Source organism: Motacilla alba, chromosome Z (genome assembly GCF_015832195.1).
Source record: "Motacilla alba alba isolate MOTALB_02 chromosome Z, Motacilla_alba_V1.0_pri, whole genome shotgun sequence".
Taxonomy (NCBI): Eukaryota; Metazoa; Chordata; class Aves; order Passeriformes; family Motacillidae; genus Motacilla; species Motacilla alba.
In genome coordinates, this window is record NC_052046.1 from 44725249 (window position 1) to 44745970 (window position 20722).

At 41.7% G+C, this 20722-nt stretch overlaps 1 protein-coding gene across 5 annotated transcripts in view; it reads right to left on the reverse strand.

The window, feature by feature from the left end:
- Window positions 1-20722, reverse strand: part of ABCA1 (ATP binding cassette subfamily A member 1) — a 92639-nt gene that overhangs the window by 54150 nt on the left and 17767 nt on the right. For all 5 annotated transcript variants that reach the window (XM_038123695.1, XM_038123699.1, XM_038123694.1 and 2 more), the window contains 3 exons: window positions 16509-16602; window positions 13106-13247; window positions 12115-12236 (listed from right to left, as the gene is read on the reverse strand). In XM_038123695.1, coding sequence (XP_037979623.1) covers window positions 12115-12236; window positions 13106-13247; window positions 16509-16602 — 358 coding nt within the window. The remainder of the gene's footprint in view (window positions 1-12114; window positions 12237-13105; window positions 13248-16508; window positions 16603-20722) is intronic.

Here is a 20722-nt window from a genome sequence, read left to right on the forward strand (position 1 = left end):
AATGACCCTGATAGACAATGTGAAAAGAAAAAACTTTTTGCAATGCTGGGCAAGGCAACAAGTTTTCATCTGCCTTCATAATACTCCTAACCTAGGACAACACATCCAAAAAGCATGATAAAGGAATATTATCTAAGGCTTTTGGTCTTGTTTTTTTCTAGCACTTACTATGTTTTAATTATTCTTTTCCTCTGGGGCAGCTTTCCCCCTGTGAGGTGAGAACAGCTCTCAGAGCTGCCTGTGTACCTATTAATGCTGGCAAGAGCTAAACTCTCTTCTGAAAAAGTTGGACAGCCATACTCTGATTTGCTTACAAGAAATCAAGCAGTTCAGCAGGCCTGTTGTGCAGGATCGACTAGTGTGAAAATACAAGCCTAATTTGCTCATAGTCAAAGTGCTGTTCCTTCTGCAGCCATGGCCTGACCTGTTTTACAGCAGGCTACAGCTCTCTGCCCTGAAAGCCATCACACATCAAACAGTGCTGCCTCTGCAGACACTAGATAATACCAAAGTGAACACCCCATTAACCAGGGTCCATCATCTTCGTATATCTGCCATGCCAAATGGTGATGTGAGTAAAGAAGAGGCAGCCTGCCATCCATTTCTACCATCTAGCATCTCTCCTGAGAGAAAGGGAAATGCTGTGCAACAGGTCCAGGTCTTTCCTCTCATCTTGGTACTGTGAGATCAGGACCACCTCTATTCCTCTCGAAGTCATGATTTTTGCTTGGAAGAGCTTTAAATATAGTCCAGAACAATTACTCTGGCAGAAAACACAGCTGTCAGCATGTACTAACACATACACACCCCAGTCCTCAGCTAGCCTTCACTGAGGATACACTGACTCAGGCATGCAGAGCTCATTAAGCCGAGATCCTACCTCTACCCTGCGTGGAAAGCCAGCATCAAACACAAGGCTAATACAACTTTGTGCAGTTGTTTTGGGTACAAGCCATCAGGCCCTCTTCCTCTATCACACACAAGACAAGAGAAAGACTCTGCATCAGAAAGCCAAGACACAAGGCACAGAGGCAAAATCCTCAGGCTGGTCATCACAGCCCTGCCAGCAAATGCAGCCCACAGCCCTGCCAGCAAACACAGCCTGAAGAGCTCCTGCCTAAGGAGGGGCACACCCAACCACCTCCCTAAGCCCCACATTGTGCCTCAGAACAGATATTCTCAAGACTTTCCCTGTTGCAAGGCAAATTCTGTTATCTGCACAGACAACCATGAAACAGAGTTCGCCAACAAAAAAAGCAGAAAGAAATTACGCAGACTTCCAACAGTATAAAAAAATTAAGCAGGCTTAAAGGAAACACCCTAATAGTCATTGTATTGCTTTAAGAAGTAAATTCTGAGCAGAGCTTCAATTTGCATAGCATTGTAACTCATTGAAAATTTTCCTGCTAATGTTCACAAAATAAAGACAAACTCCACATTTCTTAGCCTCTGAACTGGCTTGTCAGTCACAGCAATGATGGAGCACAGATGTGATGATATAAAATTATTACATTATTACAACATTATTATTCATTGTTACAACAAAATTATTTTCAGAAGTGGCAAACCAAACAAATTCAGGGATAGTATAAACTATGGAGAAGGCCCTCCAAAGGTCACCCAGCTCAGGACAAGATGGGTTCTTCTGCATAGGCAGGAAGTAATTCTTTGATGTTAAGACTGGATTTTCACTGCACTGGGAATATTATGCCCTGGATAATATACAGGTTTTAGATGTTTCAAGACATCAACTCTTTTAAAATCTAAATCTAAAATCTAATATCTATTAAAAAACCCCAAGCAATAGAGAGACTGAAAACCAAATGCCTTGGTCACATCCAGTCACGTACTACATGCCATCACAATTCTAATGACAAACATAAGCACACAAGGAATGGCAATGGCACTATGCTATTAAAAATGCACGGAGCTAAGCAGAAGTTGAAAGAGTAAACTGTGACCAAGGAGGACCCTGGCTAGAATTCTATTTGAGCAAGTGACGGTAAATTCAGTAGAAATTCAAATCACTGGAAAAGGCAGGGTTGGACACCAAATGACCATTACTAATAGCAGAAGTGTTTTCATAAGCTGGCCATGTAAGCACGCATCAGTGAGACTGCTAGTTCAAATGCAACCAGAAGACACTTATATGAGAATCATTCTCTCCCCAAAACAAGCAGGCAGAATGTATCCAGCAGTATTTTCCTACTTGAAAATTATCACAGCACCACCTGTCCAGTTTGAAGAGATTCTCCCATTAAACTGGCATGGGTAATGATGAACCTTAAGCAAAACAGCAGGCAGAGCTTTCCAGGATCAAAGTACCCTTAACTGTCCTGCGCTTGTATTTGTTCCTCCTTACAGAGAAAGGCCGATGAGAAGAGAAAAAGCTACCCCTCCCTTGGGTGTGAAGGCTCATACTGCCAGATATCTGTTCCTGTTACTTGTCACAAATTCGGGGAACCTAACTGACATCTGACTGATTCTAAAGTTTAGCAAGATACCAAGTCTGCAGTCAGCAGATCATAGTAGCTCTTACTTTTTCTATGTTAAGGAAGATCTGACACTTCTGAATTTAGTGCCAAGTCCTAATGCTCCTTATCCAGCACACTGCAGCGTTTGCCACCATCAGAACAAAGAGTAAAACCAATCAAAAATGCTGAAGATTAACAACAATAAGCCAATCATTACACTGCACTTAGTTTAACCAGAAACACTGCCTACTTCCACTGAAAATATATCTACATCTAAATTATTTCAACCTCCCATGATTGCTCCCTACATTTCAATTTAGTTGGTCCCTGCAAAGTTACACTTACAGATAGTTGTTTGGGTTTGCTTTTGAGTCTCAAGTCCAACAGAAGGGAATAAACCCCTCAAACTTCAGCACTAAAGAAAGGATTATTTTTTCTGCGCCTAGTTTAGGGCAACCTTTGCAACTATCCAAGCCCATCACTACTAGAAATCAGACTGTTGAGCAACAGCACTTCAAAATAATTGAAGAACTTTCTCAATCTTTGGGAAAGACTGAACAATGGATGCTTAGTAAATAATGACTGCCCAAATTACAAAAAGTTTTAGTTGTAAATCATGTCTCTCACATTCTAAGTGTTACACTATACTACACTATATCAGGATGGTGCCAAACAGACCCTGCCTTGGTAGTTTCAGGAGCTCATCCTTCCAGCTGTTTTTCTATTGACCTGTCAATACTAACCAGTCCTTCCCCTTGGTACTAACATAACTGGCTGGCTGAAAATACACCCTGGAGCATTTGCACCACTCTGCTTTACACAGACAACTGTGGATTACTTTGAGGCGCAGAGAAGAGCTATGCCTCCTGGTACTTTAGGAACCTGAGTCTGTGTACCAGAGTCAGAAAGCACTGCAATTACCTGAAGAAAATGGAGTATGTACTGCTAGAGAGGTCTTACACATTATTTCTATCATACACATTATTTCTATCGATATACATCATTACACATTATTTCTATAGATATACTAGTAAAAGTCCTTGCACTTTAAGGCAGCAGAGATAACATGAAAAAGAAGGAAAAAGACCAGGTAGGTAAAGACACCTGTGGTCTTAAAAGGCTACTTCACTATCTTGTTTTCTCTGGCTTTAGAGCACACTGTTCCCCACCTGCTAAGCAGGAAGCATGTGAACGGAGCAAGGCAAAACCATAGGCGATGGCTGCTGACCATGCTGTCACATAGCTGTGCCTTTGCTACAATGAAAATTGTCTGGACAATGGACTTCTGTGTCCACATCAGGTCTCAAGTGTCAAATTTACTTTTTTTTTCTCCCTATCATTCTGAAGTAGCTTTTTGTTGCATAGGCAGCAGTGCTGCTTTCCTAAGGAGGTAGTTGGCACAATCCAGAACAGGCACTCAGACTTCAGATATTGCTATCTTTGAAGTAAGTTGTCTTTGCCCCATCAGCAAATCTCCTTCTGGCATATATCTATGCTCAGTCAGCTTCAGATACAGTCCAATTATGTTTCAGCCACACTTGTTAGAATAGCTAGACAACTATAAGGAAAAGACCTCCAAAGATATAATAGTTTAGGCTTATTGAGTTCTGACTGTCTGTGGTTACGTAAACCTTCTGACAATGTCAAGAAAAATACACCTAAATACTACCTCAGGTAGTATGTTCCTCTAAAAATACGTTGAGAAGAAAAGGAAGGTTCAAGAAGGAGGAAAAAACACCAAAGAACACCAAAACTCACAGGAAAGGGTCTTATTTTAAATCCTTTCTAAGGGTCTTTTATTGCACCATTCTTAAAACTAAAGCTAAATTAGAAAGGGAAGGAAACTGGCTGTTTACAGAGGATATGTGTCACAGAACAGCATGAATCTCCCCCACATACAGCACACAGAGTGCTGCCAGGTCAGCATAAAAAAAAAGCTAGGGCAACAACTTCAGCTAACAGATGAGCTACATTTCACTAAATTTTCAAAGGTACACCAATTTATCAGCTGAGAATTCCTGATACACAGGCCTAAGTGATACAAGGTTTTAACAACTCTGTTAATTATTGGCACTCAGTAAATCCATAAGCATATGCCCATTTTTTAAATTCTGCAGCTGTGGCATTTAATTCAATGGATTCTTCCAGAATTTTGAAAACAAAACCTATCTAAGTATAAACATAAAACCCATAAAATTAATTAAAAATGTATTTTAAAAAATTCATAACTACTATTCAATGAAATACATCAACAGCAAAAATCTCTAGGGTTGAAAGTGGAGAATGCCACATTTTAATAAATCTGCAAATCAATTCAGCAACAGGTGGCAGAATATTTTGCTTCATTTTAGACAGGATCCTGCTATTAAAAAATCACTTATTTTATGACCAATATGACCATATTTAAATAGAACATGAAAGACTGCCCAAAAATTGAACTGTCATGGATTTTCAAAAAAAAAAAAAACGGGCAAGCAGGGCCCTGCCCTCTTGCCTGCGTAAAAAAGGAACTTGATTTACCATCAACATTTTTTAAAAGCCATCAGCTTTTATTGCATCCTGACTGCATTGAAAACTGCCACATCCTACTGTGTTTGAGAATGAGGGCAGTTGTTTATTTATTTAGCTCACAGGAATGCTGTAAAAATTAGGTAATAAGTGTTTGTAATACATGCTGAAGATAAAATGTATTATTACTAGAGATGGCTCCAAAGCTGAATATTAACCTGAGAGATATGGGAGGTCAGACCCAAATTAGACACTCTGGCTTCAGTACCAATCAAACAGAGAAGTGCACAGGGCTTTTTCCAAATGGGGCAATTTCATAATCTCCACTCTCATGAGAGCTCAGGCCCACGGAAATCCCCTGAGAAAGCTGAACTTTTCATCAGATAACACTGTTACATATTTCCTAGGGGAGAACTAACACTAAGCGCAATGTGGAAAGTCTCTATCCCGCTGTCTCAACCAACCTCAGAATGCAGCTTAAATAAACCCAATGCAATCTCCCACAAATCAGGAATTTCTTAAGCTTCTGAGATTAGAAGTCAGTGAAAAGAAACGCAGAATTTGCCAGAGTGGAAACAGAAAATAAATGCAAATTGAAGCTAAAACAGCACAAGTTTTGGCAACATAGTCCTGACATTAACTGTACTGACAAGGCTACATACAAAGAGGGAGATAATAGCAAAGTGTGAGAGGCTTAACTGTTCACTTAACGCTTTCCACTTTATTTGCTGGTTTAAAATAAAAGTCAGCGTTGACAGACAAGGCTAAAGACTAAAGAAAAGACACAGAACTTTTAAAGATGGTCCCACCTCTGCAGCCCATACTATTACTAATTACTGATAAGCACAGTAAGCAATTCTTGTTTTCTTTATCATTGTGTCTTTATCTAGACAAGTTACAAAAGATAAAGGTGAATGAAATTAAGACATTTTAAAGTGGTATCTACTGGAATAGCTCTGTTGCTAATTGTAGTTATGGGTGCTGTTGACTCCCCTTCAGTGAGGCCATTAATGGCACCATCAGGTTAGCTGGTTCTAAAGTAACCATACTGCCAGCGCAGCCTTATGCCAACAAGCTTGCAGTTTTCCTTGTGTTTTTTAACAGGTTTCACACAATCTTCTGCGAAGGGATTCTCAGAAACCTTTTTCTCAAGCTCTTGTCACCTAGTATAGTTCAGACACTACAGCAAGGCCACATTTAACGTACCACTGCATATGTTTTTTCAATTTCCCATTCAAAAAGATTTCAGTCTTGCTCTCTTACATCCATACGTATCTAGCTAGAATCCAAGGTAGCATAATTCTGAACTTCTGCCTTCAGAAGTATCTCTGTACAAAGGAAGTTCAGACCAAAAGACGGCATTAAAGCCCAGTTCTACAGAATCAGAATACAGCAATACCCATTATGCTATATGTGTTTACCCATCTCAACTTCTGAGCAAGTCACATAGTAACAACTGTTCATGAACAGTCCCATGGAAAACAAATATGATTCTCCTGGAAACAGATTTTAAAGTACAGCAGGCCTTCGTACTTTGACCTCTATCAAGATAATTTTATTAGTTTAATCACATCCTTGGCTTCCAAATAATAAGGAAAGCAGAAGCAGGCTCTATTGAAAGTGATAATTCTGTATCTAGTTATATTGTAGTTACAGGATGCTATTTTCTGAATTATGCAAATATCATGTCACCTAACTAATTAAAGCTATATACCTAATTGCCCAATAAAAAATCTGGGACCAACACTGCCATACGAAGTCTTTTCCACTTTTGCCTATCTCTTGGCTGTCAGCCTCCCAGTTTTAGTTGAGGACAGAAAAAATAACATACCAATTGGATTCACAGAAAGACTTTGCCCACAGCCTGTAGTAGGGGACTTAAAGTGCCCTTCCAATAATGTTTTGGAAATGTTTCTCCAGAAGATCGGCAGTTGCCTAAACAATTTCCATTTACTTAAAAAAATAAACTCGTAAGAACAGTCATATCTATGCCTGTCCAGCAGCACAGAGATTTGAAGAAAAAATTATTTAAGCAAATGTGGGAAAACTGCCATGTGTACCTGAATCTCCTACCCAATCAACAACTACAATCTTTGTGCAACCCAGGTACCCAGTACTGGCCGCTTCTTCCACTTGCTCATTGTGACAGGCTGCATCTGACCACAGCAGATATCACAGTAGTTCCCACACAGTCCCAGACTCCCCTTCCTGGAGGGATGCTTTGAACTGGGAGGCAGTAGTAGCCAGAAATGCCCTAGGGAGTTCTGCTGAGGGCTAGTGCAAGGTAACTGCTACCGAATATACAAAGGTAAAGTAGCCTTCCTACCTATCCCAATAAATCAAGACCTCTCTACTGATACCACAGGGCAGCATTTTTGGCAGCACTTTTCCCCTGGCCTAAAGGAAAAGCAAGGACCTGAATGTCACTGGGAAGCACAATACCAGAGAACCCAGGTGCGTATTTATGTGCAGCAACAGGAATGCCATCCTGACACAGTTGGTGTTTGCAGGTGTTTCTGGGCGTGAAGGCCACCTGGACATATGGTTTGCTTGTCTTCATTCTAGCCTAGCTGGTTTCTGCTAGGATTCTTCCCAAAGGAAGTCAGGGAGGAAACCAGTCTAATTAGCAGCATAGGCAGGTATAAGAATCAATCTGAATGTTTAGCTTGAGGGCGTGGGCTCAATTTTGTTAGGGACAAAACACTGAGGAGGGAGTTAGCCACCACCTTAATGTCATCTAGCAGATAATGTATGATATCCTGTTTCCCTAAGCACCCTGTAATCATACAGTAACACACAAGCCACCAGAAATCCTCTCCAAAGGCTCTTCTCTAGCCCAAGCCCTCTACCATCCTTTACCTGTTAAATAAAAAAAGCACTAATAGCACTGACCAGACAGGCTGCAAACTCCTTCAGTGTCGACATCTCTGTGTGCAGCAGAGAGCAACACCAGCAAAGAATGCCACCCAGCTGATGTTTGTCTCTTCTGCCACAAGCAATACTAATCCAGCAAACAACTGGGACAGGCAGGGCACATGTGGAATAATAGCCCGAGATCTGATGCAATTTCTTAGGCGATGTTTGTTTTCCTCTGCCTATTTCATTGCTCCATTTTTTGTTTAGTTAGGTTGGCTTCAAGAAAAATAGAAATATGCCCTTTGGGATCACTGAAAACTAAAAGCAATGCAGTAAATACTAGCCAGGCTGGCTTATATCTGCAACTTTTAGCAGCAACGAAAGAAGACGGCTTTAATTATACCTGTCAATTTATTACTGTGTGGCACTGCAGAACAAAGTATTTTGCAGTCTTGTAGACAGAAGGAAGAAATAAAGAAAGTGTGCCTCAGAGTCAATAGCAAGCTGTATCTTTCAAAACAGAAGAAAAGCTTATTTCCTGCAAACACTTAACCTGATAAAATGGCACTGAGGCCAGCTGCAAATTCAGTGCCTGCAACCAGCAATCCAAACCTACTGCAGCTGGCAATCCCAGTAGCCTTGTCATGCTCCTGAAAGTGCCGTCACCAAGGTCTTTGACTCTTTGTACTGATTTGCACTCTGCCTTATCATGAGTGTTAAAGACCTTGGTGACATTGCTGGACAGACATGTAACAAGTGGAACAGAGAGGGCACCTGGCACCTGCCTTCAAAATTGATTATGTTATGGAATGTGTGTGCCTGCACGTAGATTTCACTGCTCGGGGCTTGCTGGAAGCAGCCACACAACAGCAGTGCCCATAGAGCATGACAGCTGCGTGTGCTGAACTCCCTCACACCACCACTTACCACTTTATCCTGGCATCCTGGCCAAAAAAGGTGCTACATGAAGCAACACTGGACTGTCCCCCACTAATAACATCTTCCTCTCCAACAGAGAGATCTCTGCTGCTCCTCCTTAAACTCCTGCACAAAAAGCCCTGTTATGAGCAATTATCTCCCACCTTATCAAGAAGTGTTTAAGACACAGTCTGTTGGAATGAGTGGACAGTGTGTCCTGAACAAAACCTTCATGTCCTACCTTGTGTTTAACAAAGACACTGACATGCTCATACCTGAGCAAGCAACATTAGCCATCTTAAGTAGGTCTCTCATCCCCAAGGTTCATCTCATGCCTAACTTCAGATCATATGACTGAAGAGTGACTAAGAGTCACACCCTGAACATTAGTTTCTGAGGGTTGTTTTAAAGAAGGTTCCAGTGAAAGGACTCTGGCAAATGCCCTCTGAACAGATTCAGACATCAGAAGCCAGATATAGACATGAATGCTCTGCATGACTAGCATTAGCTCCAATTTGCATGCTAGCAAATGAGAGATTAACTCCTGGAAGCCTTTTTCAAAATCATCAGGCAGTAGTGGGAAGAGTGTGTGAGGGGAGAAAGGAGCTGCAGAAACTCCAGCAGAGCTCACCTCACACACCAAGGAGCGCACAGTCCATCCCACTAGGGAAGTTACAAAGTTGCATCTGTCTGCACCACCAATTCACAGGACTTCAGGTCCAGGCCAGAGTTAAAATGTACAGGATATTACATCTGCAATTACTAGCTTATCGATAATGAGCCATCCTGCTACTGGGGGAAACATACACAGAGAGACTTCTTTCAGGCTGGGTGGTGCACTTACATCTGACACCCACTCCCACTGTCTCCTTAGGTTCCCAGAGCCACTGGAAGAAATGCCCCAGAGTGAAGAGGATTTGCATCTCTCACACCTCTTCATCAACAGCAACTGAGAGCTGACCTTCCTTGAACACAAATCTAAGCACTGCTAAGTCTAAATATATGAGTGCTTCTAAGATTAGAGGATGCTGTTTCATGCATGCTGTCAAAGAATGAATCACACAACTAAGAAGTGGACAGCAGGATCGACCAAGCTGGATGGCTTTGCAAACTAGCATGAGAAAGACAAACAGGCTTTGTTCTCCAAAAGCCTTACCAACAATGGACATTCTGTCACTCTAATGACACAGAGGCTTGATTTTTTGATTACACATTTGAAATATTTTATTATAGAAATATAGTCTGTGATGACTGGGTCTGAGGCTTGTTTTTACAGTCAGTCCACTAGCCTTTACAATAGCGAGAAACATGAGCCTTCTGACTTTCAACTTGTGTAGCACTCCACATGCAAAACTCTTCTTGGAATCACTCCTCCCCCTCAGACCTTCCCAGCAGCAAGAGCTTCAGTTTATGGCTTTGATAGCATTCTTGTAAATGTCCACGTCCAACATTCACTGCATGTCTCAATACAAAACACCACACCAGGATCTACTCTCTTTGGAAGAGTTAACTTGTCAATGCAAGTGTAAAAGTAGTACTGTTAAAGAGTAAAACCTTACTACTAGAAGTGTAAAACCAGTAACAACAATATCTGTCATTCTGATGGGGAGAACTTGTTCTCAGCAAATCAAACCAAACCATTGAAGATATCCATGAAAGATATCCATGAAAACAACATCAAACTTCTCCTTGGGAATTAGTCATCTTAACTCATTTTGCCTGTGTTCATTATGTGTCCATCTCTGCACAAAGGATTCTCTCTGTATCCTCTCCCTTCTGAAGCTGCTCCAGATTTAGGTAAAAGTGTGAAGATGCCACTCACCACTTCTCTGAGCAAAAAGAGAGAAAGCCTGGTGGTATGGATACTGAGCTCCTTAGCAAGGAGGTGTGTCCTTTATACACAAGTATGAACTAATGGTGAGTGTCAGTAGACCACAGTACTATATGCAGGTGTGATCACATCAGAATTCTGCACAACCCTGAAGAGGGGAAAGGAGGATTAAATACCCAAAACAAATACCTTGCACAGTCCATGTGCATACATACATTCAGCACATACCTGCCAACCTGTCACTAACAGCACAGGTTATTCCAAGGTGACCTGCAATGTACTGAGTAATACAGAAAAGAATGTAAAAACACCGTCTCTGCTTTAAGTATGCTCAGTACACATCAGACTATGTGACACTATTCACATCATACCAGGTCAGATATTTTTCTCCCTGAAGGCCTCCTGAGCCTCACATGATGAGAGCTAAGAAGAACTATTGCTGTGAAACCAAGGGCCATTTTCACAAAACACCAAAATACCACCTATGTCCAAAGAGCTCTACATATTGCATAAAGGCTGTGGGTGAAGACCCTCAATGGCTGTGCTCCCTTTTCTATTTCCCTGCTGTATGTCTTTCTAAACTATTACTTTCCATCACTTCCACTAGCCACCTGCCAGACTAACACAGCAGCCAAGACAGATAATCTTTCAGGGAAGAATATGCCAAAAAACTTTTACAAGGTGCCACATCAGAGAGACCCGGCAATAGCAAGGATCCACCACATTTCCTGAGATGAGACAGAGCTCTTTCATGTCCCAGCTCTGCTGCAAGCTTCCCATGCGATCTCACACTAGTCACTCATTCATCTGCACAGGACAGGAAGGCACACCATCTCCTCACACAAGCTAAAAATGGGAGGATTCTAATTTTCATAGGAAATAGGACAGTGAAACCAGACAGTTTTCCTTTGTACCCTGCCATTCAAAATCCTGCCAGACAATACCAGAGTATACAACAACAAAGTCATATAGGGACAAAAAAATCCCCCCCCCCCCAAAGCCAAACACAAGCAGGGAAATGCATATTTCATTATCAGATAATAACCAGCTTTGAGTTTGTAAATTGGAGGCCAACATCAGTTTTTCTCCATCTGTATTCTTCCAGCACACCTCCCTCTGGAGCTCAGAGGGTAGAACACTAAATTGTAGCTACATTGTGTTCACTGCTTCACAAAATATCAAAATAACTAGTGTTTTCCAAAAAGACACACTACTTCGGCTCCTTTGAGAAAACAAGCACTTCGACTAACTTCAGTGCACCCAGGACTATAGTTTCACATCCAAAACAGCTGCTGTTTTTGGCATTACACACCACGCCTTTTTTTCTTCCACCAAATAAATTAAAGAGCACACAAAGTTCTGACCCAGGAGCGGCTTAAGGTACTTCTGCAGGATTGGAAAAGGTTCGATAAGCCTTAAGTTATAATCGTGCACATTCACATTATGGCATATTCCTGAAATTTACATGCACACAGAATTAACCAGGCCAAAAATACCAGATATTGACTCTTTCTATCAGGCTGTTACCTAAGCCAGAGGAATTTCCCAACTTGCGTAGTTTTCCCAGGACCTTCTGGACATCCTTTATACTTGTGTCCTGTTGGCTGTACAACAGTAACCTCCTGGCATCCGAGAACAGGCGGGAAACACTGCAGGGAAACAGAAAAACAACCAGCAGTCATCAGTGCTGTGAGCCACCATCCACAGATACAGTTTTACATACTAATTCCAAACTTCAATCCTCTTTAATTATGTCACTCCAGCACAAAAACCTCTTTCCTCAATGACTACCCTGTGACAATCCAAGGAGCCTAATAAAAGATGTCTGCTAATGCAAGATCAATCTAAGTTACACTGAACATCATGCATTTGAAAGCAGTTTCAGAACAGAGATGGAGAGCGATTCCTGCTGCCTATAAACTGCTGCTTCTTAGAAGCACAATAATTTAAGAATATCCTTGCTCCTTTCAAATGCTTCTCCAGATGCATTATGCTCTACATTAAGTCCATCTTTTCTGAGACCTTGAATGTAGCAGGTAAGGCAAGGTATAGGAAAGCTGGCCATAAACTGTGCTTCCCGCATCATGTTAGCCAGTAATAAGTAATAAACGTCAGGGAGTATTCCCTAAACCTGTTCAACTGCCTCTCACTCTACACTGTTCAGAGGTTCATTAAACCAGGAAAAAAGATGCTCTGAAAAAAGGAGCATCTTAAAAAGCCTTACTTTTTTGAGGTCAAATTCTGAGCCCAGGTAAGAGAATGGGCTCAGTCCATATCCACACAGAGCTTTTCATTCACCAAGAGCTTCAGGTACTTGAACGTGGGAATTCTGCACACCTACCAGCTGTCTGCTAGCCCCTATGAACTTGGGAACTGAAGAATCTGGTACTTCAGAGGTGGTAGAAACTGCAAAACCCTTACATAGTATAAGATTTCACAACTGGTAGGTGACTTCCAAATATCCCTTTCCCCCATGTTTCCTCAAGAACAGAGATGAGGCAAAAGCAGACAGACTCACATGGAGGCATTGAAGTTTCCAACAATACCAGGAGATTCCCCAGGAGTTGGGTAGCGGAAACATGGGTTGTTGGCATTGCAGATGATCCCCTGTATCCATGGCAAGGTTCCTGCTGAGGGCATAGCTTTATTTGGAAAGTGACCTAGAATAGAAACACAGGAGTTAGGAGACAAACACATGCTACAATCCTCTACTATATGGCACTGTATTTGAAGAGCAGCGCTAACAACGCACTGGTTATTGCCCCAAAGTGCCTATGAAAGAGCAGAACAGCCAACACCAAGAAGGACTGAGTTTGTATTAGACTCTTCACACTGCTCTTTCAAATATTCTTGCTGAAGTCTAAACCTTTCCACTAAAGAACTAGTGTCATAGACCAGAGTTTATATCCTGTATAAAAACAAAGCGGTAACAAACTACTCATGACAGACCTCCATCAGTGTGCCACTTGTATACTTGTGAATCCTATACCCCACAATGACTGGGGAAGAAAGGCCTCCCTTGTATAATCCTGGACATTACATAAGCTGTCAGGCTGCTTTTTGGAACGAGCTTGCTTCCTCATCTCCACACCAGGGACAGCATCCAGGAGGAAGATTATGCCCCTTTCTCAGTATCTCAAAGCTCAAGACTTTGAGGATCAGATGCCCACCCCATCCCCTCTGGTGCCCACCTCATCCTCCCAGCATGCCTTCAGTCACTCAGGGGACTGGCTCCCTACCTCCACAACCCCAATGGAAGTATCAAAGCCCAAGAAAGAAGTAGTATCAAAGCTGTTAAATTACAGCAAGGCTGATTAATGTGGGTAGCTGAAGGAAGATGGGAATCTTATCAGCCCTCCCTGGAGAAAGTCAAGGACTGTGCAGGAGAAGGGTTAAGGAAACAAAGTTTACTGTTCCCAGTACCCAGGGAACTCTTGCTCCTAGTTCTCTGTTTAAAACAGAAGAGCTATTTACCTGACCTGACTTTTGTTCCATTTTGCCTTTTTGTTCTTGGCTGAGGGGCTTGCGGTGAAGGAAGGGGAGGGAGAAAGAGGAAAAATGCTAAGACTTTCAGATTCATCTTGTAAAACTTCCCAGAGAATCATCTTCTCTGTCCTCCACGTCTTTCATTTTACACTGTTAGTACCTCCAAGAAAATGTTCAGAGCAATGTCAAAAGAGGAATGGCACACAAAAGTTTGTGGTAACTGTTTAGACACGGTGATGCATGTAACACCAGTTTCTCCAAGAGTATAGCAGGAATCTGTTGGTTTTAAATCAGATAAGATACACAGAAAACAGTGCAACAGCACATAATTTTCAATTACATTGCTGCAAACATTAAGCTTTTCAGAAGAGATTAGTCACATCTTGTCAGATTCTCTGCCTCCCACTGCCAAAAAAGTGCATTTTGAATACTTTGAAGGGTCACAGAATAGAAAAGAGAAGTTCTACACGACACAAGGCAGCACTAGCACTCTGGCCCAATAGCAATATAATATGTCTTCTCTCACTGGTCTGGTGAAAGCCACATAGTTATCACTTCAAAGTTAATTGCTCCTTCACATTTTTAAGAGAAAACTTCCTCACACTAAGCCTGACAGCAGTCCAATCCTTGGTTCTTCTCAACCAGGGAAAGAAAACTGAAAATTTTACTTGTTTGTTGAAAAAGACTACCATTAAAATACTGAGGCTATATGGAGACTACAAAACACTTGCACACAGCTCTATTACTGCTATCACCAGGCATTACTGCTATCACCTACAAGTGATTTCATAACAGCATACAACACTGCCACTACAGATAACAATCCTACTTCCCTTAAGGCATCCACAGGGCTGACAAAGAGTTTGCCATCAACCCAAAAGCCTTCTTTCTTTCTATGTCTGCTCACAGTTCAGCAAAAGCTGCTTCACTTCACAACACATCTACATCTGTCAGCATAAGTGAATGTTCAGTGAAACCAATCCAGACAACACAATTTAGAAACCTATTCAAAGAAGCTCTTCAAAAAAATGAAGAAGAATTAGCCATAAAAATGAATTAAAAGTTACCAGATGCCCTGTGCTCCATAACTGCTCAGGACAATATAAGAAGGCAGACAAAGCAACAGTAGTCAACATAAATGTGAAGGGAAAAGGATTGCAGGTGAAAGACTCAAAACTATGCTTATGACACCATGGTGCCAGAGCAAATGTTTTACATGAAGGCTACTGACTAGCAAGACCAGCCAAGTAGTTCTACGAAGTCACAGCTCTTTCTAGGCTTCAGTCTATATACAGCCCTGGCATACCTGAAATTATTTACCACTAAGGTTGCCAGTTATTTATAAAAGCTGAGTAGTGCTAATTGCTTCTCTTCAGCTTTATATCCATATTACAGGTATCTCTCCTAATGTCATTGTAACATTCAGTCAGAAGAGGCAGTTCAAATTCCATGTAAAGTATGAGATTTAACTTAGGGAAGTTTTATCTATGCTGTTGAGTGCTGAAAAATGCGAGTTAGGCAGTACATGGGATCAGCAGAGTCCAAAGTGTAATGGGAAACTGCAAACACTAATACCTCAGCTTTAAAAGATACCAGCTTGCACACCCAGCAAACAGCACAAAATGCCCCAGACACTGCAAAGACAGGTTAAGTGCTGTAAAAGGGAGTTCTTTCCGTATTTCAAGAAAAACACTTCAGAGGGCCCTTCAGAAACATGTTTTGCTGACCCTTAAACCTTACTTTGCAGTAATCAAGCTAAGGAAAGATAAACAAAGAGCTATTCCACAATCAGTTAATTGCAGTATGAAGCTATCACCAAACACAGTAAAATAACACCATGTTGCTAATAAACAAGTCATGCTTCCTAAATCAAATGGCAACCAAAGAAGTCTATAGATAGTCATTTATAAAGAACAAGCTTCCTTTGAAAGAAAAGCAGAAATGTGCCCATTTAGGCTGCAAAAAGAAAAGTAGAATTGTTTTCTTGTCAGCAATCTATGACTGCTGAATCTACTAAATGCAGAGCTGACCCTGTAATAGTTCGAAGGAATGGAATCCTTCTTGCACTCTTTAATGTGATATATTAATGCACTTTACTACTTGGAAACAAGATTGCCTTCTTCGAGATCAGAACACTGCATTCTTTTAAGCTAAGACAGGTTTTACAGATATTGCAGAGTTGTACAGAAAATTCTCAGGTAATACAAATATAAAATAAGAAACAGCAAGAAAAAGAGCAGCAACCTACAGTCCTGGAGCAATATCATCAGTTAACTGCAGTTTCCAAGGTGGAAGCAAAGGACTTATTAAGTCCTCTTGCATATTTCTGACTGAAGTACGGAACCACTGCTCTTTGTATCTTGCCAGCTGCATTATTGCATTTTAACCATGAAACAACAAGCATTCTGGGTGCAGCTGCTGTGTTTGCTACTTACATTCATGCTGCTCATAGGGCGGATATGAAAGTCTTACAGAGATCAGGATGAAGAAGATAAACAGAGGCCAGGCAACTTCGATCAGCAGCTGGAACTGGAAACAATAAAGGCAAAGTATTAAGACATCATACTGAAAATAAAGGTCAGAACAGAAGTTCTAGGACAATCCACTTGTAAGCCAAAACAGTTTTGTAAGCACTGTCTCACTTTGCTCTGCCTATGCATGCCAGGATCAAGAAGTTTGTTCCTCCAGCTTCAGAGGATAATCTGCAAAGAATTACAATTTTTTTCTCATTGATATGTGCCAGTTATTCAACTAAAATGGATGCGCTTAAGGGCTATTTTTTGGTTTCTTTTTATATTTTTCTGTCACCTGACTGAAAGAAACCTCCCAATTAATCTTTCTAGAAATTAGCTGAATTTTTTATCCAATATTTTGAGGCAGTGGGGTACTTATATCCCATTCTCACAGCAGACCATTAAGCTTCTATCCTAACATGCCTTCTATCCTAATCAGGCATGGAAACTGTGCTGATGCAAGCCACGCCAACTCTTTCAGTACAGCAGAAATATATTGGTATCTAAAAAGCAGAGTTACTAAGATTAGGCTCATATTTAGTCTGTTTTGTTCTAATTTAGGGTTTTTTTTTCTGAAGGTAGGCAGCACCCACTAGTGCAGATCATCTCCAGAAAGGTAGTGAATATTAGGTAAATAAATAAAGAACTTAGTTATTTAGAGGGACAAGACAAGAAGAAAAGCCTACTATTGAACATACAACATTTCTTAGACAAAGAATTGAAGTGCAGAAAAATTCACTGAGATGCGTCACATCCCACAGAAGAATGTGGACAAAAGCAAGGCTCCAGCCTAGAGCTTCCAAAACACAAGCTGAAGTTTCCCAGACTTGAGCTTCAGCAGCCACATCCCTACTTTCCCACTCCAGAAAGGTTGCATAAATATGTATTTTCAGTAAACTATGAGACAAGGAAAATCTGAAAACCTTTTATGCTGCTATTTTATATGTTTCTCATCTATTACTAGTAGCAGAACAGAGTGTTTTCTTGGTCAAATAAAGAAAAATATTTTCCACTTCTTTCCTGAAAAACTCAATCTTTTCTAATAAGAGGTCAACATCATTCTCCTTAAAAGCCAGAGCGTAAGACCTGCAACCTAGTGGAAGGCAGTATCCCCACCCACAAACATGTTTTTCCATAGTCCATCATTAACAGCTAAAACTGGACTCTTAACACTCAGCACAAGGCACTCCATGCAAACTTTGAGGTGAGAGACTTCTAGGTAACTACTGTACCTCAAAATAAGCACACATCATAAAAACAAGGCATTAAAACACAGGTCACTTGATCCAATAGAGGAAATTATGTAGGATGTTTTTTCACAGATACCCTTCATAGCTGACATCAAACGGCAAATAGCACTGAAAGAAAGGTATAAAACTTGAGCACCAGTCTTCCTGGCACTCCTGGTAACAGTGCCAGTCTCTGCAAGATAATTCTGGGATATTGTTACCCATTGGATCCTGAGATTAGCTCAGCTGGTTGGAGCATTGTGTTTATAACTCCAAGGTTGCCGACATAATCCTCACATGAGCCATTCACTTAGGAGCTGGGCTTGATGCTTGTGGGTGCCTTCCAAATCAGAATATTTTGTCATCTGTTATTGTCATGCACACACTGTACAACTACTGGGTAAGAAACCCCACTGAGATGACACTAACAGAGGTGCCAGGAAGATGCCTCAGTATCTCTGGTCTCTTATTATAATAAATGATGTAATGGCAGCACACACTCAGCCATTAATATTGACAGCCTGATCCCATCTGCATTAAACAGTGCTCTGGCTTCTAGAGATCAATGTTTAGACTTAGGACACTGACAACTTGTCTACTCCTGTTCTCAAGATACTCTTATAGCAGCTGCCAGGATGGCATAGCAGGACTTTTCCTCCACTTGACAGAAAAGTGGCTACGAAACCAGGACAAGTCCATTCTGTCTTCAAGAATCAACGGTCATGCTTTAGCACATGTCCCAGCCCTCTGCCACCCTGGCTGTAGACAAGCAGCATGCACCCCAAGCAACTACTGCTACACCGTTTGGGGAAGAACATTCAGCTGGGCTTGTGTGCCCAGCGGTGACCAGTATGGACAGATACCTCTCACAGCCCTGCAACTGCTACAGAGCCAATGAGAAATGCTGTCCTTGAGCTCAAGCCCTGCCTTGCTCAGAGAATATCAGCCCCAGCCACACCACACTGGGGTGGACAGCAGTGGCCATGAGGCCCTGTTGCCGCAGGGGGAACAGGCACCTGCACACACAGCTCCTCTTCTGCACATCTGGTTACACAGTCACAAAGGTAACCACATGTGGGCTGCATGCACAACACACCTCACTTGGCACATCAACAGCCTCGGGGAGGATAGGGAAAGAAGCAGCTTGAACTGACCAAGCTGCACCTTTACAGCTGAAGGAAGGCATCATAGCAGGCACCAAAATGCTACACTGTGAGAGACAGCTGGCAACTGCTGCCCCAGAGGCTTGCACAGGGAGAAGATCAGAGCGTCAGGAGCACATCAGTAGGGTCTCCTCAGTAAGTCTCTTGGGCTGCTTAACAAAAACGGAGTTATCTTTCTTTGCTCCTAAAGGTCAGTAGGTTCCCTCCCCTACTGCTTCCTAACCCTGCTGCAACATCACTTTTCATCCACTCTGGCCTTTCTAGACAAGGACACAAAGATACTAAAAGGGAACATGGCTCACTGAGATTCATTCTAAGTAGATATTGAAAAATCAAGTCTCCTCTGCCACTTTTGTGCTGCAACAACCAGCCTGGTAAATAATGAAATGAATCTTCAAGAACCCAACACCTCACCTGCCCCGGCTCCATCTGGAGTTGAAGAAGGAACATCCCATTTGCACACAGCAGGTGAATTCAGCTAGGAACAAATTTGTCCTAATTATACCAAGGTTAATCCCTAAAGCATGCCAAATTTATACCAGTTGCCTGATTCAGGATGCCATTAAACACTGAGTTCTACATTGTGTCAACAGGAAATCTGTTGAGCAAGAACCAAGTAGACTATCACCCCATCCCACTGTCGACCTCCCTTCCCATCTTTATGGTCCAGTTTCAATGCAGGGAGCTACGAGAAGCTGACCAGTCTCTCCATGCAAGTTTGAGGTGTCTCCACATTTGCAAGAAAGCAGGGAGAGAAAGGTTTTTACACAGTGAACATGATTTTTCATTCCTCTTTCCCTATGTGAGCTCCTTCCCCCCACTTCAGCATTGTTGGAAGCTATCCAGTACAAAGTAACACTAGAACTGCACACATTAGGGTGAGCTTTGAACCCAGGTTTCGCAATGCAGACCAAACTCACAGCAGCAAACGAGGGGGTTCAGTGGGAAGCCAAGGCTAGCCCACATTTTTTGTGAGAAGGGTAAGGATCAAACCATTTCTAAGCTACACCTTCAGTAAGTAGGTGAGAGAGCCTTCATCAACACAACTCAACTCAAGGACAACGGTCTCCTAACAGGAAAGCAAAGAGAAAGAACTGTGCAGCTGTGATAACAACATGGTAAGAGGAGATGCTCTGCTCCTTCTCTGCCATTTCCTGGGCTTTTCCTCAGACAAAGGCTGGATTTGATGATCTTGGAGGTCTTTTCCAAACTTAATGTCTCTATGATTCTATTATTTTCAGAAGATCCTGGCAAAAATATACCAAAACATCAGTCCCACTGTAAAATTCAGCTCCTCTGAAACAGTCTCCTGGTTTACCTAGTTTAAATATCACTCCAGAAAATCCCACAACATTCTAGAATTCCCCTACTTTCTAAAGGCAGTCTGGTAACAGGCAAAATTTAGACCTCCAGTAGCAAGATAGGAAGAGTATTTTTATCTCATAGGGCCTAGGTTACATGGGCAATTGCTGAGAAGAGCCAATCTTAAGGAGCCACAGACAGTTTTGAGACTACTCGCCCAGCTCCATTTGTAACATTTTTCTAAACCACGAGACTGTTCTCAAGGCCAGAATGTGACCCACATTCAGAGAGCCGACAGGCTCACTCCTTGCAGTTGGCACAGTCCATGACCTCTCTGGTGGGCAATCCTATCCTGGGAGATCAAGCTCCATGAAAGTCAAAAACACACAAAATAAAAACTTTGTCACCTCTGCCAGCTCTGTTTATATACAAGAAAAGACAA